General features: G+C 45.6%; 1 protein-coding gene across 1 annotated transcript in view; it reads right to left on the bottom strand.

Annotated features, from left to right (window-relative positions):
- Positions 1 to 8,618: 8,618 nt before the first annotated feature.
- Positions 8,619 to 24,585, bottom strand: part of PLXNA4 (plexin A4) — a 507,966-nt gene continuing 491,999 nt past the window's right edge. Inside the window, exons 31-32 of the mRNA XM_036400402.2 lie at positions 15,765 to 15,915; positions 8,619 to 14,995 (exon numbers count right to left, since the gene is read on the bottom strand). Coding sequence (XP_036256295.1) covers positions 14,900 to 14,995; positions 15,765 to 15,915 — 247 coding nt within the window. The 3' untranslated portion in view covers positions 8,619 to 14,899. The remainder of the gene's footprint in view (positions 14,996 to 15,764; positions 15,916 to 24,585) is intronic.

Genomic DNA, 24,585 nt, shown 5'->3' with positions numbered 1-24,585 from the left:
TCAAATATTACATGGGGTAATCTTAGTAACTAAAGAGTTTATACATATAAATGAAACTGCACAATGCTGATCACAGGGCACAATCCAGTGTACAGAGCACTTTTCTGCTGGGATTCACCAAGACTCTTGATGGTTTCTTATCAGTTGGTTTTTTTAAGAGTTCAGAGTTAATTTCATCTATTTTTTCCCAGATGTTTTGTCCCATAACATTTCAGGGTTTGTTATATGGCCTAAAGCCCATGTATGACCCTACCTGTACTTTTGAGTAGTGAAAAAAACCTCCCCAGAGTGCTGTTTTCAGAGTCAGGAGCACAAGATACCCTCAAAATTTGTACCATTTGTCAGGAAAAACCATTCCAAGTGTTCTGGAGCTGCTGCCTAGGTCAGAGCACCACAAACCCTTTGGCTTTTCACCTTTGAGCTCACAAGAGCACTAAGTTTAAGCAAACACAGCAAAACTGCTGCTGGTTTCATTGTGGTTTGACATGGGCACAACTCCCTCCTGTCTTCAAGGGAGTTGGTGATCATTTATATCATAAAATGCATGAAAGGTGACAAAAATGACAGAGAAATCCCTGAGCCCTGTCCTATCTCATGTTGGGATGTCCAGCACTTCCAGGTCCTGCTTCTTGACCCATCACACCAAATTCCTGAAGGCAGGACGTTGTTAAAGATCTGGTGGAAGGAGAAAAAGGGAGACTGAGGAGATGTGAAGTGCCCAAACCCAGTTTTATCTTACTTATTCAGACTGACCAGCAGGTTTGGTAGAAGAGATGGGGTGACCAGCATCTTCCAGTCTCAGATTTGTGCCTGACCCTAGAAAATCCTTCCTTTATGGACTTTTTTTTTTTTTTTTTTTTCTTGCTGAATTAGTGCTGAGGGTATTTTATGATGCTTCCCAGATTTAACTTCCAAAGGATTTGCAGTCTGGTTTGTCAACAACTGAAGGGAATCTTTGGGAAACATGGACCAGACCTGAAGCCCAGGGTGCCCAAAACACCCCGCAAAGACAACAAGGTTGGAATCGCTTAGTTTTATCTAACTTATAATGCTGAAACATTCCAGACTGGTTTTCTGAATGCCTGCACGTAAAAGCCAGCAAAATTATAAAGGGGTGTCCTCAAGCACCTCCTTGTCCCCTAAACCATCAAAATAATGCAATTAAGGGGAAATTGTTGTTTGGAAACAGAGCAAGTTTGGAATCACTTAATTTTATCTAACTTATAATGCTGAAATATTCCAGACTAGTTTTGTAAACATCTGCATGTGAAGGCCAGCAAAATTATAAAGGGGTGTACTCAAATACCTCCTTGTCCCCTAAACCATCAAAAATAATACAATTAAGGGAAAATTGTTGTTTGGCCCTTGTTTGGCCCAACTGGAAAAGAACCAGGGTGTGTTTTCATTGAGGAGGTTTAGGGTGTTTGCAGTCTGGCTGGTGCCAGGGAATGGGTTGTGGATAAATAGGATTGAGGGGTAGAGTGAATGCTGCTCTCACTCTCCAGGGTGAAGGGAAGGGGATTGGCTGTGAGTGGTCAGCAGTGTGAGACACCCACTGCTTTTATGGCTCCATTGAGAAGAAAAAGAAAGAGAAAGCAGATGAAGATTGGATGGGTGGGGAAAGTGAGGAGCCCTGGGTGAAGGCTGGAAGCCCCTGTGAAGATGGAAGAGTGGCAGGAAAGGGGATGGATTTACAGCCCCAGATGACTCCTGCAGACAAGCAGACCCCCTTTGAATTATGGGGCTGTAATTCTGTTTGGGGATGGTGCATGGGAAGAGGGGGGGAGGCTGTGAGAGCTGTTTGGTGGTTTTGTGACCTCCCCAGAAGCCCTTGATGGAATTCCAGCCCCATAACTCACAGCTGCCTCCTCTGGATCCAATTCACCAGAGGTCTCTGATGTGGAAGCTGAGCTGGGGCTGGGAGCTGTGCCTTGCTCCTGCTGGGGAGTTAATCAGATTGCCTTTGCTAATGCAAAGCAGGGCAGGTTTATGAGCCAGTTTCCCTGGATTCTGGCTCAGCTGGGGCACTGGGAAAGCACAGAGCAAACTTGGGTGCTGTTAATGTAATTGGATCAGTGCCTGAACTTCTTCTTTCCGAGTCATCCATCACCAAGAAGGAGCACAGGCCATGGTGTGGCCCCTGAGGTGACCCTGGTGAGCCCTGGAGATTTTCCATGTGGCTCTTCCCAAGGGCTGAAAGCTGCCTGCCGTGTAAGAGCTGAAATGAGGGATGTGGGACTCCAGGGGCTCTCCAAAATGCAGTTTATTGTATCCAAAATGCAGTTTATTGTATCCAAGGTGTCACAGCAGCCCAGGGCTGTGGGTGACAGAGCTGTGCCCACAGCTGTCAGCTCCAGCTGCAGGCAGCCCTGCAGACCCTTTGGTTTTGGTTACAGGGCATTATAGACTTTTCTTTGCTCAGCATCTTAATGCAGTAGAACCAATCTATACCTGAACTGTTATCTACAGCCTGTCATAACTACTGTAATTACCATATTCATGTTACTGTTCTCCAATCACTCAAAGTTAGTGCATTACAGTTTAAGCTAGAAGTTGTTTTGCAGTTTTCTTGCAGTGGGAAATTCTGAGACCTTGCACCATTTGCTGCCTTGTTTGCCTGTGCTCTCTTTGTGCTTGGTAAAAACATCTTCTTGTTTGGGGTGGGTTTATCCTTTGCTCTAAGCCATAAAACCCCTTCTAACTAACACACCCTTTGCCTCCTTGGTTAGCCAGTGAGACTGGCTCAGCAATTCTTTTCTTCTGTATCAAAACTTGCTTCCATCTCTATTCCTTCATCAGACTCCACATTTAAAAGTCTTTCTGCCAAGGGTCCATATCTGTGAGACTTTCTTGTCAAACTTTCATCCTTCCCAACACTGCAGGTTTGTCCTGAACTGCAGACAAGCAAGTCCCAACTCAGGGCCACCAGTCCTGATCCAGTGTGTGAGATCAGGACTCCTGGACAAGTACCCAATATAATTAAGCAGAAGCTGGTTTATTGTTTACATTATGCTGTATTTATACTAAAATAAAACTTCTACATTCTAAAACTACTGTACACACTGATTACACATTTCTTGACTGGTGCCTCTGTCTTGTCCACATGTTCTGCATGCACTTCTCAGGATATGTGATTGGTTACAGTCCAGGTGCTTCACCACTCTCTTTTACCTAATTCTTGTGGTCTTGGCATTCTGTTCCTCAGCCTCTTTTTTCTTAATTTAGCACAATTTATGTCTTAGTAACCTTGAGGAATTCCAGTTATTCTTATTCTGGTAAGAATAACCAAAAGCTGTTTGGAGCACACAGTGGCCTAAACCTTGCAAATGCATTTCTGCAATCCAGGACATGAGATCTGGCTCAGTTCCACACCTGTGGCCCTGGTCCATAACATTCCAGAGAAGGACAGGTCCTGGTGGTAGCTCAGGGTCTGTACTTTGGCACCCCAGTGCTCCTCCAGCAAAAGTTCATCCAACCCAACAGGACGCCGTGTCCAGGACTAATCTGACACCAGCCAGTCTGAGACAAAGCTGGGCTGTCCTGGGATGTAGCACTTTTTCCAGTGGATAGATTTCCCTCTGGCATCCTCTCTCTGTCCCCAAAATCTGCATTTCAAAATTTAAATCCAACTCCAGACAATTTTTTTGGGCTCATTCTCTTCCCTCACCAGCCCCAAACAAATGAACACCACAGTCTCACTGTCAGAGCAGACCGACCCTTTAAAGCACCTCATTTTCCAATATTTTTTTACAAACACCTCCTGACCTAGTAGACCTTTTCCCAGTATTTTTTTTTGGCTAGTTCTGTATATTTGGCCCTCTGAAGCCACAATGTCTTAGAGCCTATGGAACAGAGAGAGCCAGACTGGATGCATGTTTACCCATGAAGGGAAGAAAAAAAATCCATGATAGATGCTCATCCCAAGCTGTGCCTGGCCATTTTCTGGGAGAAAATCATCCAAAAAATTGTGCTGGGGGCCTGCTAACAGCTGAACACCACAGACAACTCATCACAGAGCCTGGTTCTCCACCTTGGCCTCTTTTTATTTACCAGCACAGATGTAGCCAGGAAAAACATGATGCCTGCTGGTGTTCTCTGCTTGTCACGTCCCTGCCCACCACATGTTAGTGTGTCATGAGCTGTGCCTGAGTGCTGACCTGCCTGCCTGTGCTGTAGGAACCAGGGCTGCATCCCAGATGGCAAACTGAAGGAAAGCTGGCCCATGGAGAAGTCTTGGCATCGTGTTTGGTTTGGGGAGTTGTGAGGTCAGTGAGTACATTTCCCACTAGAATTTATGAGAAGGCAGGAAATTCAAAGGGGTAAATAACAATAATAATAATAATAATAAGAAGAAGAAGAAGAAGAAGAAGAAGAAAAGAAGAAGAAGAGGAAGAAGAAGAAGAAGAAGAAGAAGAAGAAGAGGAGGAGGAGGAGGAGGAGGAAGAAGAGGAAGAGGAAGAAGAAGAAGAAGAGGAAGAAGAGGAAGAAGAAAGAAGAAAAAGTAGAAGAGGAGGAAGAAGAAGAAGAAGAAGAAGAAGAAGAAGAAGAAAAAGAAGAAGAAGAAGAAAGAAGAAAGAAGAAAAAGAAGAAGAAGAAGAAAGAAGAAAGAAGAAGAAGAAGAAGAAGAAGAAGAAGAAGAAGAAGAGGAAGAAGAAGAAAAAGAAGAAGAAGAAGAAAGAAGAAAGAAGAAAAAGAAGAAGAAGAAGAAGAAAGAAGAAAGAAGAAAAAGAAGAAGAAGAAGAAAGAAGAAAGAAGAAAGAAGAAGAAGAAAGAATAAGAAAGAAGAAAGAAGAAAGAAGAAAGAAGAAAGAAGAAAGAAGAAAGAAGAAAAAGAAGAAGAAGAAGAAGAAGAAGAAGAAAGAAGAAGAAAGAAGAAAGAAGAAAGAAGAAGAAGAAAGAAGAAAGAAGAAGAAAGAAGAAGAAGAAAGAAAAAGAAAGAAGAAGAAGAAGAAGAAAGAAAAAGAAGAAAGAAGAAGAAGAAGAAAGAAAAAGAAAGAAGAAAAAAAAAGAAGAAAAAGAAGAAGTTGTTGTTGTTTTTCTTCTCTCAATTTTCTTTCCTTGAATGTCTTTGCTGAAGGCAAAAGACCAAATTGATTCCTGCTTCCCTCCCAAATGTTTGTTTCATTGTGGGAACACATAGCACATGGCAGAGAAGTTCAGGACTCTGCTGTGCAGAGAACAAGAGAGTTTGTTCCTAAAACAATTACAGCAAAAAAGGTCAAGGGAGAGCCACTGCTGGGATTCATCCCACCTGGCTTTGGAAAGGCACAATGCAATCCTCTGCAGCTGGGTGAGCTCCTCCCTGGAGCCAGCCAGAGGAAACTCCAGCATTTCCCTCTGTCAGTCACTGATCTGTTTGGGCCAGCAGGGCTGTAATGACATTAACTGGATCCTGGAAGGGCTCAGTTTTCACTGGTGGCTGCACAGAGAAACAGGACAAGCCCCACAGGAGAAAACACCCACAGCCACTCAGAAAACTCCTCATCAGAAGAGGTGATTTTGCAGAGATCCTGCTCTGATCAACCTGATCTAGTGGGAGGTGTCCCTGCCCATTCCAGGGGGATGGAACTGGATCATGTTTAAGTTTCCTTCCAACCCAAACCATTCTGTGGTTTTATGAATAAAGCCTCATTGATCCCAGGGTCATTTTCTTGCCACTCAATAAGCTGGAACACCTTGGCACTAAAGCTGGCAGCTCTCTGCATGGCAAAGGATTCAGAGTTATGGTCCCTACCCCTGTCACCACCTTGGTGAGGTGCACCTGGGGCTGAACACAGGGAAGGGACCCCTTGGACAAGTGATATCCAGAGAGAGCTGGTACTGGAGTCATTCTCTGCTGAAGCAGGATGGGGAATGGTGAGGGGAACATCTTAATGCAATCCAGGCAGCTGAGCCTGGAAAGAGTCAGAAAGCAGGAAACAGGAATTAATAAAGGCAATTTGAATCCTCCCCAGGGTGCTGGAAATGGTCCCTCTCAGCTGACATCTGGGATTGCTTTGGGAAGCTGAGCTGCAGAGGAGTTACCTGGGAGATAAAGACCATCTCTGAGCTTTGCAGGGCCTTTTCCCCTGCCAGGTTTCTGTGGGACACCTGGGGGATGTTATTCACTCCAGGGATGTCACAGACCTGAAGCAAATGGTCACCATTTCCTCACTGGAGGAGCTGGAGGAAGGCAAGGACTGAGGTGCAGGAAATGGCCCTGATTTCTCATGGACCATAAAAGCAGGAAAGCTTTGAAAGCTTTGAAAATGCCTCTTTTCTGTAGCCTCTGGGAGGGAGAATCCAGCACGGACAGAGAAACTTTAGGGAAAGGATGTGGCACTTGGGGATGTGGGTTAGTGGTGGCTTGGCAGTGCTGGGTTAACAATTGAATTTGGTGATCTTAGAGTGCTATTCCAACTTTAATGATGGCAAGGTGGCTTCTGCCTGCTTTGTAAACACCTGCTTGGCCTAGAGTATCCAGCTGAGTTCATCTGGGAGCTGGACAGAGGCATTCCAGAGGCTGGAAGTGGGAGAAGAGGCTGTTGTCTCCAGTCTCTGTCACACAGATGTGACCACAGCCAAGGTCCCAGGGAGCATCAGAGTGATGCCCTGCCCTGCTGCAGACAGATCCATGTCAGAGCCTTTCCTCCTTCCTCCTATTCTTTCATTAAATCCACATGGAAATTCTCTGCTGAGCAGCAGCAGCGAGCCCACACATGTAATCCCCCCAAAAACAAACATTTTCCAGCTGACAACAGGGAGTTCCCACAAGCCTGGAGTCTGTTTGCTTGGCTGTGCTCGGTAATTGCGGCTCCATTTAATATTTGGAAGGGTGTTTTCGTGGGAATAGTTGGTGTTTTGTTGTTTCCCCAGTCTTGGCATGGAAGACAAGAGGAAACTGGTCCAGGATTTATCAGCAGGGTCACAATATTGGTGCCAACCACGCCCTGCCCTATGGATTCTCCCAAATCTGCAACACTCGGCTGTGGCCAGCCACAAAAACAGTGGCTGGGTGGGTTGAGATTGGTACTGGGCTGCAGAGAGCTTTGCTTCTGAGATTCTAGGCAATACATTTCACCTTTTCATGCCTCAGGTTCCTCTCCTCCTTTTCCTGTCTGGTCTTACTGACATGGAAGCTGTTACTTCTACAGGGACATTCTCTCTCTTGTTGTGCAGTTTCTGGTGGAGACATAGCCTAAAACTGCTCTGGTGGAAGTGTAAATACAACCACTTTGTCAGAAATGAAGGTTTTAATGAGATATTTTAGTTTAGGTTTAAGCAATACCCTGAAAAACAAAACACTTCATAGCTCTTTATTTGGAGGTGGGTTTGGGTTTTACCCTGAACCCACTGATAATTCAGAAGAGCCCAAACCTGAAGCTCCTCCTTGCACCCAGAGGTTTTTAGCATCAATTCCCACAACTCACCCTGCTGGCCTGAGGGGTCTGGTGGGGGATGCTCGTGAGGGTGACACTGCTGGGACTGAGTGAGCTGGGAATGACCCCCAAGAGAACCCTGCATTGACCTGAGGCCATGGAGCAGCTTCCAGAATGGAATGATGGAACTGGGATTGTGGGTGTGCAGTTTGAATAGAACTGTGTGATATCACAGGGTGGGAAACCCAGAGTTTAAGGGTTTAGAATATGACAATATATTGAGAGGAAAATGGAGGTTTTAGGGCAGTGCTGGTCCTTCTTCTTCACCTTCTTCTCCATGGGTTTGGGTGATTTTGTGTAATTGGATAAAAAAGTCCACATTGTGGGCATGGGTGGTTGATTATTGGGTTAAAAGTGAAAATAATTCAGGTGTCATTTCTTAATTGGACAGTTTATTCTTAAAAGGCCTTGTATAGATAGATATGGGGCCATTTTATAGCTTATTAGTAAGTAGTACTGTAGAACTCACAGCTTGTGAGACTGTAACACAGATAAGAAATAACAAACATCTGAGTCCCAACAAGAAATACCATTCACACATTTAATCCCAACCTTGGCAGAGAAAAGAAGCAAAAGAATTGACATGATTTGAGCCCCAAGCCTTTTCCTCTGTGTCCCAAGGAGCAGCAGGCCAGAGATGTCTCATTTCCATGGCTGGATGTGGTCAGTTACAGGTGTACATGTGCTGCTCCTCTATAGGTACCCAGGCATTGCTAAGCAGAACCAGCCTGAAGCTCTCAGGGCTTCATTCAACTCCTTTCCCTCTCTGAAATCTACTCTCTCACTTCCTTTTCATGGTCTCCATGGAGCTGAGACTGTAGAAAGCTGTTTGCCTTCCACAAACCTCATATGTGGTCCCTTTAGTAGCATCCCCTGAATTAGTCAGCTTGTCAACCTTTCTTATTTATTTTTATTTTTTAATAGAGCTGATGACACCTCAAAAGCAAATGGAAAAGAATGACCTGACTGGATCCCACCTCTGCAAGGAAAAAAAAAATCAAACAATCCAATAAATGTATTTTTGTGTGATGGGGGAAGGAAAAGAGAGATGACAACAAAGGAAGTGGTGGAAGGAAGGAAGGAAGGAAGGAAGGAAGGAAGGAAGGAAGGAAGGAAGGAAGGAAGGAAGGAAGGAAGGAAGGAAGGAAGGAAGGAAGGAAGGAAGGAAGGAAGGAAGGAAGGAAGGAAGGGAAGGAAGGGAAGGAAGGAAGGAAGGAAGGAAGGAAGGAAGGAAGGAAGGAAGGAAGGAAGGAAGGAAGGAAGGAAGGAAGGAAGGAAGGAAGGAAGGAAGGAAGGAAGGAAGGAAGGAAGGAAGGATGGTTTGGTTCCAAAATGTGGATATGGGGACATGGTTTAGCGGTGGCTGTAGCAGTGCTGGGTTAACAGCTGGACTCGATGATCTTTAAGGTCTTTTTCCAGCTTTTCTTTGACTTCAGTTCCCTCCCTCTGACTCCATTTGACACAGAAAGCAGCAATCACAGCCTGGGGCATTTTTATTTCTTTATTTTTTTTTTAATAAACTTTATTCTATATTACAAATAGTTGTGTTTTTTTTTTTTTCTTTTTTTGTTCTGGACTGCAAAATAGGAATGCCTTATATTTACATACACAGGTATACAATTAATTATAACAAAGGTACAGAAGCTTTGCCTTTACCAAGTAACAACGGGATTCCAATTTAAATAGTATAGATTTTATTTCTTTCTCTTTTAACTAGGATCAGTTCAAAAGAAAATCAAACTAACAACAACAACAACCTAAGAAAAAGGATCCCAACCTCCTTTCTAATGCTGTCTTGACATCTCTTTGAGGCTGTTAGTGACACTGTGGTGAAAGGAAATGTCTTTCCATTGATTTTGAATTGGAAGCTTTAGCAAAACAGAGAATGAGACTTCTGGGCTCACGTGTATGTCCAAGACACGGGGGCAGACACAAGGAAGGGCCTCTCTTGTGACCTTAAATAATCCAGTTGCCTCTCTAATCCTTGGGGAAAACACTGGGGGCATTTAGCTAGCACCTAATCTCTCTGCTTCCTTACCCCAGCCTGGGCTGGAAAGCGGAATTTCTCCAGGGAATGGAGAAAGAGCAGCATAGAAAGTTTAAATAACACCAAGTTTCTCTTAAGATACTTCAGAAAGGACTTCAAGCTTGGACATGTGCCTTGATTTCTCCAACTGGCTCTTGTGCCTCAGTCTGTGTAAAAGTGAACAGCAACTTCTCCACTGGGGAATGCCAGACCACACCAGTAAAAGAAGGGAATGCTGAGAAGAGCCTGAATGTCCTGGTTTTCCCTCTGTTTTCCACACCCAAGTTTGCTTTACTGAGCTTCCCTGCACACTGCTCTCTGCTGCGAGCATCTTTGAGGTGATCTGTTTCCAAGCAGAAAGAATTTCTTGAGGTAAACTCTCCATTTTTAGAACAGAAGATTAAAAAAAAAAAAAAAAACAAACCAAAACAACACAACAAAAAACCAAACCAAACCAACCAAACAATGAACAAACAGCGACAACAACAGAAATCAAACACGTGACAGGTTGATTAGACAGACCAGCTTTGTAACTTCTGTGGGGTTTTTGGTAGGTTTATTTATTTTTTCCAAGTGTAAATCCTGTTTGGTTTTATTTTTAACTTTTTTTTTTGACATCTTGCTACAAATTCTTTTCTTTTTTTGCTGTAAGCCTGTGTCCCCTTGGCTGCTTCACCAAGTGTAGAGAACTGGGCCATCCCAAATAAAACACAGTTGACAAGCTCTATTTTCAAAGCATTCTCCACAAAGTAGCTATTCCCAGTAAGACAGCAAGATTTTTTGGGGGGAAAGGGGCATTGCACAGTCACAGAGGTGAGGGAAAACTGCAGGATTTAATGGACCAAGCACTACCCTGAAATGGGAGCTGCATCAGGTGCAAAGCAGGAAAATTCAGGCTGGGAATGGGCAGGAGGTTGAGGTTCACACCATGATGTTGAGGTTCGTGTGTTTGACCAATTTCCTGCTCCACAGCACACCAAGTTGGGATGGCAAGAGTTAGAACATCCCAAAGCCTCCACCTGCCCTGAAATACAACTCTCACTACTTATATCTTCATTTCTCCTCTTTTGGAAGAGCCCCCAAATAGCAGTGTCTCTTCCCAAAGCACTTTGTTAAAACCTTGGAGAAGGACAGATCTACATTTCATGTTTTTTTTTAGTTCTGAACAATTGTCCTTCTGATATTGGCTGTTGTGCGCTTGAGTTTTTACCTCACAGGAATCCCAGACTCCAGGAAATTCAAAGGGGACTCAACAGTAAGGCTGATCACTGACTGGATTCTTCAAATTTGATCTATTGGTTTTCAACAGCACTATTAAAAATAATTACAATTATCTGATTTGCTTGGCCTCATTCCCTTCATGGCAAACATTTTCTTGTGGGTGAATGCAGAAGATTGGGAAACACTTTTCAATCTAAGCAATTACCAAACAAAACTCTGCTGGTAAATCTCCTTCATGACCCAATAAATTTATGGTCTTCAGTGTCAAAGACGCAAGATAAGACAACTGCAGTGGTACCACTACAGGGATGAAAATTGGCATAGCCCTCTTACCTAATGGAGCAAGGCTGATGTGTGCTGGGTGGGACCAAACCTTTGGATATGTTCAGGACAGGATGAAGAGTGGGAAGAGAAGGACTGGGGCATGTTTTAACATTCAGACTCTGTGATCTTAGAGGTCTTCTCCAACCCAAATCGTTCTATGATTCTGTGCTAGGAGAGGAAGGTGGCTGAATTTCTCCTCGATTCTTCTGTGCTGTAAACCCTGCAGTGAAGAAATAATCTTGACTCTCTCCATAGAACCTCAAAGAGTTTTCAAGAGTTCCCTTTCCCCTGTTTCTGATGGTGCTGCAGGTGCCAGCATTAATTATTTGATTACAGTGTTTGAGAAATGCCCGTAAAAATCAGCCTATCATCTGGAATATTCTGGATATTAGGAGCCTCTCCATGGGCTTCTAGGAACTTTGGCTCCAGTTCTCTCCATGGGGCTTGAAAAACAGTGTGGGACACTACTTATTTATCAGGAATTTTTGGTCAAGTGTTGAAAGGGAGGTGGGGGGAACAGAAATCAAAGGAAAATAAAGCATCCGTGTTGTAGTAGGGCTCATTCTTCTGCTTGTGTCTTTGTTTTAAGTTGTATTTTACATGCACTTAAAAAATAGTTAGCTCAACAGGTGAGGCTGGGAAGAAAGATGCCAAGACTTCTCTTAGACTGGGGGATTCTGGGACACTGGTTGGAAATGGGAAGGGCACTGAAGGGGACAGGGGAGGAAGCCCACGCATTTACATCACAATTCTGGCACATTTTCCAAGCAAAAAAGCAAATCCAGCTCAAACACCAAACTAAAGAGAAACAGAAAGACAAAGAAATAAAGAGGAGATGAAAGAGAAGCAAAACGCAGATTTTCTTTCAAATCCTGGGCATGGGGGAAAGAAGAGGGTGGAGGGAAAGCAGAAATGCCTAAATGGGAAGTTTGGAAAGGGTTAAGACACCAATCTCCTGGTGCTTCCCATTTCCCCTAAGTGTTTCATTCTCAGTGTCTCTGAGGTGTTCAAGTTTTTCCTCGAAAAATATATATATATATAATATACAGATGAAAAAACTCCGTACCAGCAAGAAGAAATAAAATAACAACCATGGAAAACAACCATAACAAACCAAAAACACAGCCCTGAAAACATCGAAAAGAAACAGGGTGAGTCTCAGATTTCCCCTGTGGTGTTCCTCTGACTTCAGTAACAGTATAGGATCACACCAGTTCATTTTGATACTTTTTTTTTGTTTTTGTTTTTCTGTTAAACAGCTTCTTCTTCCTCTCATGTGCGCATGTCCAGGCAGGATCGCCCATCACTCATAACCACTTCCCTCCAAGCCAGCTCTTTGTCCTTAGACTCCTACCATCCAGCTGTGAGTACAAGGCATGACAATAGGGTCCATATTTATCTGTTGTGGCACTTTGTTTGTCAAAACCTTTGGTTTCTTCCTTTTTTTTTTTTTTTAATTTTTCCCCTTTTTTTTTTTTTCTTTTTCTTAAATTTACGTACTTATAAAAAATACTGTGTTTGTGTGTTGTTTGTTGTCATTTTCTTACCAGTGGCTCTGGTGGGGACTTCCCACTTTCACAGCCATTAATCAATGGATCTGGAACATGCGCCGACGTTACTAAAATGGATCAACAAAACCATGGCAGAACCAACCAAACCCAAACCATCCCCAATGCGCAGGCCTCTTAAAACTGCTGAGATGTCCATAAGGTGCATGATGAGTCCATCAGCTCAGCAATCCCACAGAAAGCAAGCAGAACCAAAAAAAAAAAGAGGAAGGAACGCACACGCGCACACAGATACACACGCACACGCACAAAATAATTGGAATTGCAATCAAGAGAGAAATGTCTGGGGGTTTAAAACCAAGACGTGTCCCTAAGTTTGCTGTTTCAACGTGAATCTGGTGATTTTTCTCCCCACAGACACGTTCAGTGTTGGACTGAGTGGTTTTGGACTCGCCTACGTGTGTATCTGCTTGGCTGAAGGAAACCCTCCCGCTGCCTGACTCCTGCTTGCACCACATCACACTCGGGATCTGTCACTCACAAGAGGTTCTGGTTTGACAGCAAGAGACAGGAATGAACCCAAAAAAATTCGCTCTGTAATCAATTTATACACCCTGCACCCCTTCCTCCCTCCAGGTGCAAAGCAGATCCAGGCTGTTGCTCCAAGGATGGGGTGAGGTGGACGTGGGCTTCCTCCAGCCGCTCCTCCATCTGCCAGGGAGCTCTGCTCATGGCTGGGGAGATGAATGCTGACCCAGCTCTCGCCTCCCTGGTGAACAAGGAAGGTTCTCCACACCCCGAGGGTCTCTAGTGATGGTGTTACCTGGGCTGGCAGCCGTGTGAATGGAACAGCTGAAGGCCAAAGAGATGCAGGAGCTCACTCCCCTTTGGTTGGCCATGAAACAAGTCGAGATGTTCTGGAGAAGCTGAGCAGAGGATGGCACAGGGACAGGGTGATCCCCCACAATTGTCCCATGGTGACAGCGATCCCTGAAGGGATAAGAAGTGCAAAGAGAGATAAAATCCTTCCTAGGCAGCAACTGTGCCTTCAGCAAGGCCTGTTGGTTCCAGAAATGGAGGAGAGGAAAGGCCAGGAGTTGGCACCAAAAGGCAGATGGGCTCACAGCAGTTCAGAGACCTCCAGGAGACAGGCAGTTCGGCTGGGGGGATCTAGGTAGAAGAATTTTTTGCAGTGTTTCATTTGGATTTCTTCCAAGATTTCCTTCCAAAGTGTGTGGTGACATTTCCTCTTAGGAGCGGCTTGGAAGGAAGGCTTCACCATCAGCCCCGTGCACCACCTCACTTCACAGCAAGCATTTCGGTAACCCTCTGATATTCCACTGTGGGAAAACAACAGCTGTGTTCCAGTTGAGGAAACAAAATGGAAAGAACAGCTTAAGAAACAAAACAAAACAAAAATCCTTCTGGTTCTTCTTTTGAGGCTGAGCTCCTTGCCTGGAACAACCCGAGGCCTGTGGCTCCTGCTTTCCAAGCCAAGGTGGGAACGAGGGGGGCAAGATGCTGTGCTCTCCATGGCCAGGAGGAGCAGGACCACCACCACAGACAGGATGCCACCCAGCAGAGAGAGCGTTTTGCTGCAGTGCTACGACCAACAGGACACGACGGGAAAGACGGAGGGGGACACGCGGCTCTTGGGAAAATAAGAAGAACCATATGAAACACATGGGCAGGGCAGCATCGGTCTCCTCGTCCCCTCTTGACCCTTTCCCTGCCTCAGGAGAGCAGCTGTTTGCCCAGGCAGGATGAGCCACGGTGGCCCTGCTCTGGACAAAGCTGTGGCATTTTTCGGGGAGCCTCCTCTCCCAGAGGGTTGCTATCGAGGGATAGAATTGCAATGGCTCTGCAGGAGAGGAGCTGGATTGGCTCTGCCCTGCAGGCACGCTGCCTTCCCCTTGGGGACACTTGAGTAATACTGAGTTCATTTCCATGTCCTCTCCAGAGGCTACAGCCCTCAGAGGGCAGTTAAAGCAGCATGACAGAAGTTACCTCCCAGTTTCACCTCTGCAGAGCGAGGATGCGATGCTGGGCGAGGGTTGGTGGGGTTTTCGTGTGTGTTCAATAGTTTCTCTCTAGGGCAAAAGGCAGAGGGGAAGCTGTGAAAAGGAGAGCTCCACCCAAATGTCTTCATGGCCCCAGAGCCAAAATTCCTCTGCAGTCTTTTCTTTTAACCCCTGGGGCTCTGTTGCTTTGTCCATAGATTTGGAAAGAGAAGGAAAAGAGAGAAAGAGAGAGGGGAAGGAGAGAGAGAGAGAGAGAGAGAGGAGTGCTGTTCGGGTGACTCTGCTTATAGCCCATCAAAACTTGCACTTGGTAAAGATGATGATCTTGAGTGAGGCACGACTTGGTTTATCCTTCCCAGGGTGTCCCTGGCAGGACAGTTCTCAGCTGTCTATGCTCATGAGGGTTATAACTTGTTCAAGTTTGTAGGCAAGTTTCTGTTTCCCAGCCTGGTCGTCTTGATCGAGGGCTCCGAGAATCTGGAAAAGGAGAGAGGAAGAAATGATTGGGATTTAATTTTCTTTCCCCAAAATGGCTGAGTCCAGCATCTTAAAGCAGCAGAGGAGGTTGAGCTTTCTCTAAGGCAGGTCCAAGGCTTAGCTTAGATCATGCAAGGCAAGTCAATCATCCAGGAGGGAACTAGGCAGGGAGTTTGGGTTTGATCTGACTCAATGCAGACCTCTGGATTGCAACCAATCAAACGGATTCTTATCTTGGAGATCTGTTATTTATCTATTTATGAGCTTTATCCATCACCTGGCCATGCCACTTGAGATTCCCTAAGGGGTCTCACATGGCCTTCGATATATAGAACCATGCTGGACACCTTGAAGTCTGTGTTAGACCATTTTGGGGTGTTTTAGGGTATCTGGAATGATGTTGGGCACAGTCCTTAAGCAACTTTTGCCCATTGTGGATGTGAAGCTCAAGCAGGGCTCCAGTGAGTTAACATCTGACCATCAAAAACTTCAGCTGAGCCTGATTGAACAAGAGAGACACAAAACAGGGATCCAGAATCCCAGACCTTCCCTTTCAAAACCCCAAACCTTGTCTCTCATTCCTTAAATCCTCCACCCTCCCAGCCAGGATGCAGACAGGTATCAGTGACCCACCAGCGGATGGGTAGGCTGTCCCATGGCCCCCCAGAGGTGTCCCCAGGCTCTCACCTCCTCTCCCCTGGCCCCCAGAGGTGTCCCCAGGCTCTCACCTCCTCTCCCCTGGCCCCCAGAGGTGTCCCCAGGCTCTCACCTCCTCGCTGTACTTGCCCACGTAGGAGTAGATCTCGGAGAGTGCGCTCATGGTGTTGAACTCGTTCATGTGCATGCGGGACTGCTCAGCCAGGTAAGCATTCATGTCCTGGTCACTGATTGCTGGCATCTTGGCAATGTCTGAGTAGTACCTGAGGGGCACAAACACAGGGGTTTCTTGAGGGGAAGAGCAGGAGATCAAGAAGTGAAATCCGCAAGCAAAAAGGAGAAAAAAACTCCATGCGTAGTGTTGGGTTTTTCTGGTTCCTCAGTGAAACACCTGCTCATGCTCTTCTTTTACAGCAAGAAAGGATGATTTAGCCAAGGTGGAAATGACTGAGCAACTCATCCTGAGCACCAGGTTTTATTATATCTTTTATTCACTCCAATGTGAGAATGAATCCCCAAATCCGCAAACAAAAAGGAGAAAAAAACACACGCGTAGTGTTGGGCTTTTCTGGTTCCTCAGTCAAACACCTGCTCATGCTCTTCTTTTACAGCAAGAAAGGATGATTTAGCCAAGGTGGAAATGACTGAGCACTCATCCTGAGCACCAGGTATGTCTTATATTAACCTCAATCTGAGAATGAAGCCCCAAATCTGCAAACAAAACGGAGAAAAGAACCCCCACGCTTTGTGTTGGGCTTTTCTGGTTCCTCAGTGAAATACCTGCTCATGCTCTTCTTTTACAGCAAGAAAGGAGACTTAGCCAAGGTGGAAATGACTGAGCACTCATCCTGAGCTGCACATATGTCTTGTATTCACCTCAATCTGAGAATGAAGCCCCAAAAAGTATCCTGTGAACTTTCCCAGTCAATAGGATCTGGATTGAAGCTGGATCACTTTGTCAGACATTCAAGCGTTTTTAGCCCTGCCTCTCTTCCCAGAGAGACCTTGCTGCCCACTGACAGCTCAGGATTTCACTCCCACACACAGAAAAACCCCAAATATTTGTATTTTTTCCTTGCACCATTCTCACCACTACATCTGCCCCCATTGCTAACATCACCCACACTCAATCGAGTCTATCCCAACAACTCTCTTGCTCAGCATCTCCTTTTTGCCCCATATTTTAAGGTGGCCTGATATTTGTGGCAGCAGCCTTCAACTCCAGTCTGACTGGGAAAAAATCTGCTTTTCGTAGAAGAATCTGCCTTTCCTAGTCAACAGCATTCCCCTGGAGCTAAGGAGGACTGGGGGGGGTTTATCCATAGGATCTGGATCCCCCAGAACCATTGCCCAGCAGGCTTCATCTGCAGAGTGATGTCTCTTTAAGGAAGTTGCTATTTTTGATGTCCTTCCTCCCCTGGGTAAGGCAGGTCTTGGAGGACAAGGTTTGCAGAAGGTAATCAGTCACTGTCACTCGCAGCTGTGCTCTGCTGTCAACTGGTTAATTAGACACCATCATTTACATTTTTAATTTCTGCAATTTGACATTTTGTGCACAAGGAAAAAAAAGAAGAAGAAGAAGAAGGAGCAAAAAAAAAAAAAAAAAAAAAGCCCATAGCTGCAGCAATCCACAATTTTATAATTAGGAGGCAGAGGGGACGGGGAGCCAAAAGAGCTGACAGGTGTCCTGTAAACAGCGTGGAGACACCTGCTGAGATGGAGGCTGTGTGCCACTGCAGGGGAATTGGAAATTGGACATGGAAATGCTGTGTGGTGAGCATGCTTGAGGTGGGTGAGTGGGAAAATACTCCGTGACAGAGCAGGATGAGCAGCTGCTGGAGTGGCCTGTGCAAGACAGAGCAGGGCAAGAGCATGGGGGGAAACCCTTCCACAGCAGGAGGCTCCAGCTGTGCTCAGTCTGGTTTTGTGCCCTCCAATCCCACCCTGATTTACCCCAATGAGTCAGTCTCTGTTGATAACCTGGTTTTGGTGGTAGGATGCTGATGTAATCCTTGGCAGAGGGGGGCTCAGGGGGCAGAGGTCCTTCTTGCTTGACATTTTCCAAAGCTAAACTCTGTTTCACCATAAAAACTCGTGCAAACCTCATTAATTTTACTGCAACTTCCAGCAGGCACAAAAACATCTCTCTCCCTGGAGTCCTGGCATTTTGTCTTCTGGGCTTAGGACCAGCCAGAAATCTTAGGCTAACTCAGTCCTGTGGTCTAAATATTCCTCATTGCCAGTGCTCCAGTGAAAAGTGGTGTGGGTTTGATTTTCTTTACACTCTGCCTGGCCCTCAGTCCCCAGGTGGACCTGGACAGTTGTCTGTGAGTGAAGTGAACACCTGGAAATCCCAGGAGGCTCTGTCCTGCAGAATTACTCCCAGGAGAAGATGCTGAGCACGAGGAATAAATATTTCTTAGACCTTTGCTGCTCACAGGAAAATTTAAACAGGTCTTGGCATCACCTGCTGGAGAAGATCAGATCTGAGCTGCACACAGGAATTGATGGCATCCATAAAATGGCTGAGAAAACAAGGAATCTTAGGGTCAAAGAGCAAGGAATTTTAGGGTCAAAAAAGCAAGGTGTGCTTTGGCACTGGAAAAAAAAAATCCATGTGCCACCAGCACAATTCATAGACCTATGAGGGAAACAGGCTGCAAAGTAGTGAAATACATTGATTTATGGCCCCTGAAAAGAGAGCAGCTCCTCATGAATTTTGGATAGACATCCTCCTGATGGCTGAAATGAGAAGGGGGCTCACCACAGCAAAAAGTAAATGGGGTTGGTGGAGGACATGAGAGGTGCCAGTCTGGCTCTTACAAGAAGTTAAAATTCTCCTTTTCCTCTCTGGTTGAGCTGTCACCAAGTGGTGGCAGGATAGTGGGTGTAGGGACAGGGTGCTCCCAAAAACTGGAGCACAGACACACTTATCAACTCCTTCTGCAAGTTTGTCCTATTTCCTTTCCACCTGGTAGCAAACAGACTCTTGAGTCTGTGACTCACAAGGGTTTGAAAGCTCCCCACCCCTCTCCAGCCCTGCAGAGATCATTCCAAGCAGCACAACACTCCTGTGACTCATCCAAACAAGGAAAAGCAGCAGGAAATGTTCCCTGGAGCCAAGGATGGGATGCACAGATCTGAGTTTCAGGAATCACAGTTTCAGGGCTCTGGCCATGACAGACTGCCAGGATGTGATCTCAGTGTTCTGGGGTCACAGGCCATCACCCACCAAAGTATCCTGGTCTCCTCCAGACTCAATTCCCTGGCATCACACACCTAAAAAGTCATCTCCCATTCAACCAAGGTGTTTTGTAGCAAAAATAAAAGAAAAAGAAGTGGAAGCAAACACGTACCAATGCCTCAATCTAGTTGAGTGAGAAGACATAATATCCTTCCATCCAAATTCTGCCATGGCCCAGTAACTTATTTATGCAGAAGAGTCTCTAATGAAGCCATCACTGTGCTCTCTAAAGAAATGATGAATGTGTGTATTAAAGCATCCTAGCAGGGAGATGACAACATCCCTGCTGAGTCTTTATTTACCTTCCATTCCAGCCCAGATCCTCCGACGTACTTAGAGCCTCTCTGCCATTTGCATACCCCTAATGCAAAAACCACTGAGGAGCTGTCACCAAACCCCAGAGGCCCTTCCATTCCCACTGCTGGAACCTGCAGGGCTGCCTGTGCAGATTCCATCAGCCCTGCAGCTGACAGCTCCCACAGCAGAGCTGGGCTGGGAGGCAGTGCCAGGGGCAGAGAGGTGTCCTGTCACCTGTGGAGGGACACCAGGTCTCACCTGAGGTAGGGACAGGTCTTTGACCCACTTCCACAGCCAGCAGAAGGTTGGGAACATAAAGCTGAGCTTTATTCTCTCTGAATGAGACAGAAAATAGCGAAGCAAAGCAGTAAATGCAGTTTGATCTGCTCCCAAAAATGAGAATCCTGAGCAGATTTGCTGCTTCTGCTGTACTCCAGTTTTGCTCATCTCCAGTGGATCCTTCCCCAGCTGTTTCCAGAGGATACTCAGGTGAAGATCAAAAGATCCAGCCTTATGTGTCTGAGCTTTGAATCACTTTGGCACACTTCCACAGCCAGCAGAAGGTTGGGAACACAACACTGAGCCATATTCTCTCTGAATGAGACAGAAAGGTAGCAAAGCAAAGCAGTAAATGCAGTTTAATCTGCCCCCAAAGGGTCAGGAGTGAGAATCCTGAGCAGATTTGCTGCTACTGCTGTACTCCAGTTTTGCTCATCTCCAGTGGATCCTTCTCCAGCTGTTTCCAGAGGATACTCAGATGGAGATCAGAAGATCCAGCCTAATGTGTCTGAGTTTCCCTGAATTCACAGGAGCAGCCTCCATTCTTACCTCAAGGTTCTCCATCCTCTGATGTGACCACAGGAAATTTTTTTTCATTAGACTTCATAGGCAATTAAAATCATGAGGAATTGGGGCGAACCCATCATTCCAGCACTCCAGGATGTGAGGATAACCAGGCCATGGGATGTGTCCTCACAGATATCATAGGAACAGCAACTCACCTCTGCCTGCCTTGAATGGAGAGAGAGCCCAGGAGACCCTCCACAGCCACTGCAGGATGGAGAAGGGACGTACCAGGATACAGCTGGTACTCTTCTACTGAAAAAAATAATTATTCTTGTTCCTTCCAACCTCATCTTTCCCTGGGTTGCATTTTGTTTTTTATTCTGTTTTGTTTTGTTCTGTTTTGTTTTGTTTTGTTTTCCCAAGGAAAGCGACACAACAGCGACCTGGGCATCCATCACTGTGACCTGGGAATACATTTTGTCCTCTGTTTATCCAGGGATAAATGCTCTTTCCCTCGGCACCGACAGGGAAAGGCTCCTTAGTGGAGCTGTTTCACAAGAATGACTGTGCCTGCTGCCGTTCAGTAACTCATTAACTCATCAAAAGAGAAGAGAAAAGCCACATTGCCAGTGCTCCCTCCCCAGCCCGAAATTTCCCAGCACAGCCCATGGTTTAGGCAGCTTAGCATGGAGCTAATTGCCTTCCAAAAGATCTTTTTGTCATGGCTGTTGTTTGTCGCTGGGATGGGACTGCACTCATTAATAATCATTTTAGCATATGAAAAGCTTGTAACGAATCCATGTGCTGCAGACAGCAGACGCAATTACAGCAATAACATAATTAGGGTTATGCAATAGCCGGCTGGATCCAGACCACTGAAGGATGGAGAGGTGTGTGAAAGGGATATGGGGGACTCTTCCAGCAGGGAAGGGCTGGTGGAAAGCTTGGGAACGACCAGCTCTTTTTCTTTGGGATGCACTGAAGCAGTGCAAGGACATGCACTGACACAGAATGGCACTTGGAGTTCCTGGGGAGCATCTGAGCTGCTGGAGAGCCACTGCAATAGATTGCCCAGGGAAATCTGGGATGCCCCATTCCTGGAAGTGTCCAAGACCAGGCTGGATGGTATCGAAACAGGATGAACCCCGTGGCAGGGAGGAATGATGAGGAGGACTCCATCTTATCAGAAGGCTAATTAATTGTTTTATTATACTATATTAGTCTATATTAAATTACACTGCATCTAAACTGAATCTGCCAAGCACTCAACTCTGCACACACTGCACAGAATCTCGTGACTCTCAGCCCACAGTCCTGACACACACACACACACACACACCTGGCCCTGACAGGCCAAGGAACCAAAACCCCATCACCAAAACCCCATTTGGGTAATCTCCAATTTCCATGTTGCATTCTACTTTGGCACAAACACAGGCACTGCAAATGAGATAAGAATATTCTTGGGAAGAATTGTGCCTTGCTTTTCTCTGTGGAGAGAAATGTGGGGCAACACACCTGGCCCTGACAGGCCAAGGAAAAAAAACACCATCACTGTGGGTAAACCATCTCCATGTTGCATTCCACTTTTGCACAAACACAGGCACAGCAAATGAGATAAGAATTGTTTTATCCTTTCTCTGAGGTTCAGAGAATGTGAAACCCAGAAATATTCTTGGGAAGAATTGTGCCTTGCTTTTCTCTGTGAAGAGAAATGTGGCAACAGGATGGGGCCTGGGAGTACCCTGGGATAGTGAGAGGTGTCCCTGCACATGACAGGAATGAGATGACCTTCAAGATCTCTTCCAACCCAAGCTGTTGGAGGGAACAATTCTGTGTGTGCAAGCCCTAGATAGGGTAATGCTTTTATTTTGCCTTTTCCATGGCTTTTCCTGCTGCTTGTCCCCTGGGAATAAAGAGTGGAGGTCTGATGGACAGCTCTGCCTCAGTGGCTGAAGAGTGAATTTGTGCACAGGTAGAGCCTCTGGGAGAGGAGATCACCCAGCACCACCTCAGAGCAGAGGATGTGTGGGGCTGCACCCTCCCCATATGGACACATTTTCATCTTGCCAGCTGAAAGCTGCACTGTGTAAGAACAGCTTTTTTAGCGTGATGAGAAAACATGGGGGTGATTTTTTTTTTTTTTTTGAGATGAAAAGCGAAGAAAGACAAGCGAGCAATCTTCAGACATGCCAAAAGCTGCCCCAGAGAGGCAGGGAATGAGCTGTACCCCCTGCCATGGCGATGCCTGAGCTTTAATTACAGCCAGGGAGATTTTGGCTGCCCAGCAGGGAAAACACTGATGGGAAGGACAGGGAAGCACGGGAATGAATTGCCCGAGGACAGCAGAGGCTCTGTTGTTGGAGGCCTTTAAGATGGGGGTAGACAAGCATCTGTCAGGAAGGCTTTAGACAGAGCTGATCCTGCCCTGAGGCAGGAGATGGTCGGGTTGACCTCCCGAGGCCCCTTCCAGCACTGTTTTTTATTATCTCCACCGACAACACCCCCTGCCTTGACCTTTGCTATGCTACTTCTTGAGCCTTCTCTCCAGTAGAGAGAGGGGGCACAGAAAACTCATTTTTTAAAGTAGAGCCAGGATTTGCACCCCTCATGTGAATGCTCTTTTTTAAAGCCCTCAGAGTTTCTCCTTAAAACCTCAATAACTCACAATGTTAAGGTACACGCAACTTTTTATTGCTTTAAACTGGTCCAGTTTGTCATTCTTTCTAAAGTTAGCTGCAAAGTGGCCAGCAGACATCACAAGCACTGCACAGGTAGAGATTTCCTAGTGACTTGAGAGCCCTGAAACCCCAGGCTGACACAGCAGGTAGGTGCAAAACCCAAATGGGTACAGGATGTCTGTTTTGTGTACTCCAAACATGCTCATAAAGCTCTTCCTAACAAGACCTAGACCTCAACATCTAAAGGATAATGGGACAAAAAGCTGCTGCATGAATATTCAATTCAAAAATGGTTTGGGTTGGAAAGGACCTTAAAGATCATCCTGTTCCATCCCCTGCCATGGCAGGGACACCTTCCACTATCCCAGGTTGCTCCAAGCCCCATCCAGCCTGGCCTTGGGCACTGCCAGGGATCCAGGGCGCAGCCACAGCTGCTCTGGGCACCCTGTGCCAGGGCTTTCCTACCCTGAGTAAAGAATTTCTTCCAAAAATCTCACCTAAATCTCTCCCTTTTAGTTTAAAACTGTTCCCCCTTATCCAAAAAGTATCTGTACTTCTAAGGATAAAAGGTAGATGGGATCATGGCTGTCAGGAGTAGCACCAGCTGTGTCAGGCACTATTTGCACCCAGGTTAACACAATGAAATGCAAATGTTCTGATTCTGAATCCCACATATCTGATCACTTTAGGCTTCTTTTGATGCTGAATCTGTCAAACGTATTTTGAATGGTCTTCATTGGATGACTCCTAAGTTAAGAACACTTGTGATGTCTCCTTTAAGTTTTTCTTAGAGGGGCCCTTTTCAATGCACAATAAGCAGCCAAAAGGAGACCAAGTCCCTGCAGGGATGAGGGGAAAAAAAAAAAACGAGCACCAGATCCTCTCCTTGCAGCCCTGCAGGTGTTTTGGGCACCAGTGTGAAATGGAAAAACTCTTTGACTTCTGCTTTTTGTGCTCTGCCCCTTTTCAGTCTCCCACATCCTTGCCTCCGTGCCAGGCTTCAGTAGGGAAACATCATATTGATTGTGATGCAGGCAATTAAATGGTGTTAATGAAGTTCAAACAAGTGTTATCATAAGCTTGGCAGCATGGAGAGAAATGAAAGGTCAGCCACAGCCCTTTGTCATTTTTCAGTGTGGTGTTGAATGCTAATGAGACAGTCCCAATTAGAACAGGCTCCCCTTTGTATTGCTTGGGGATTGCATCAAATGCTCCCAAGTTCTCCAGATTTCCAGGCTCAAAGGGGACATTTGAAGTAAACTTGAAAAGATGCAGATCTGAAGCTGCTCTAATGTAAATTCAGCAGAGCCTATGGAGTTTTACTAACTGAAGTCAGATGAGATTCTGCTCTATCGTTACCATTCTTTTCCTTTTTTTTTTTTTTTTTAAATGATAATTGAAAAGCCTCCACTTTGTTTTAGAACTACAGCCTGACTCTTCGTGGTGGCTTCAACAAAAGCTAAATAGCCTGTCCCAATTTCCTGGGTTAATTGTCCTGCCTCATCAGGCCTCGTGTTCTGCAGCAGGAAATCCAAGATGTGCCTGCACCAGGACACTTTTTAACCACGTGTTTCCAGCTCTCTGTGTCTCATTTGAACAGGGAACCTGCTTTTTCCCAAAAGCCAGAATTTCTCAGCTGGATTGTTTCAGCAGGCAGAGTCCACCTCTGCTTCCAACAATGTTACAAAAGGACTTTCAAAAAATCACAGAATAGTTTGGGTTGGAAGGGACATTTAGAAGTCATCTAGCCCAACCCCTCTGCAATGAGCAGGGAGAATCTTCAACTAAATTTAACTGATGCACAATAATTTTTTTTGTTGCTGTTGTCAGCAAATCCTTTATCTTGAATAATTATAGAAATGGGCACTAAAACAACCGCGCTCCCAAAATGTCATGGAAGATGTCCATTTCTTATATAGTTTTCC

The sequence above is a fragment of the Molothrus ater genome, chromosome 5 (genome assembly GCF_012460135.2).
Source record: "Molothrus ater isolate BHLD 08-10-18 breed brown headed cowbird chromosome 5, BPBGC_Mater_1.1, whole genome shotgun sequence".
Lineage (NCBI taxonomy): Eukaryota > Metazoa > Chordata > Aves > Passeriformes > Icteridae > Molothrus > Molothrus ater.
Note: the sequence above shows the minus strand (reverse complement) of the source record. Positions and strands in the feature narration are given on the sequence as shown.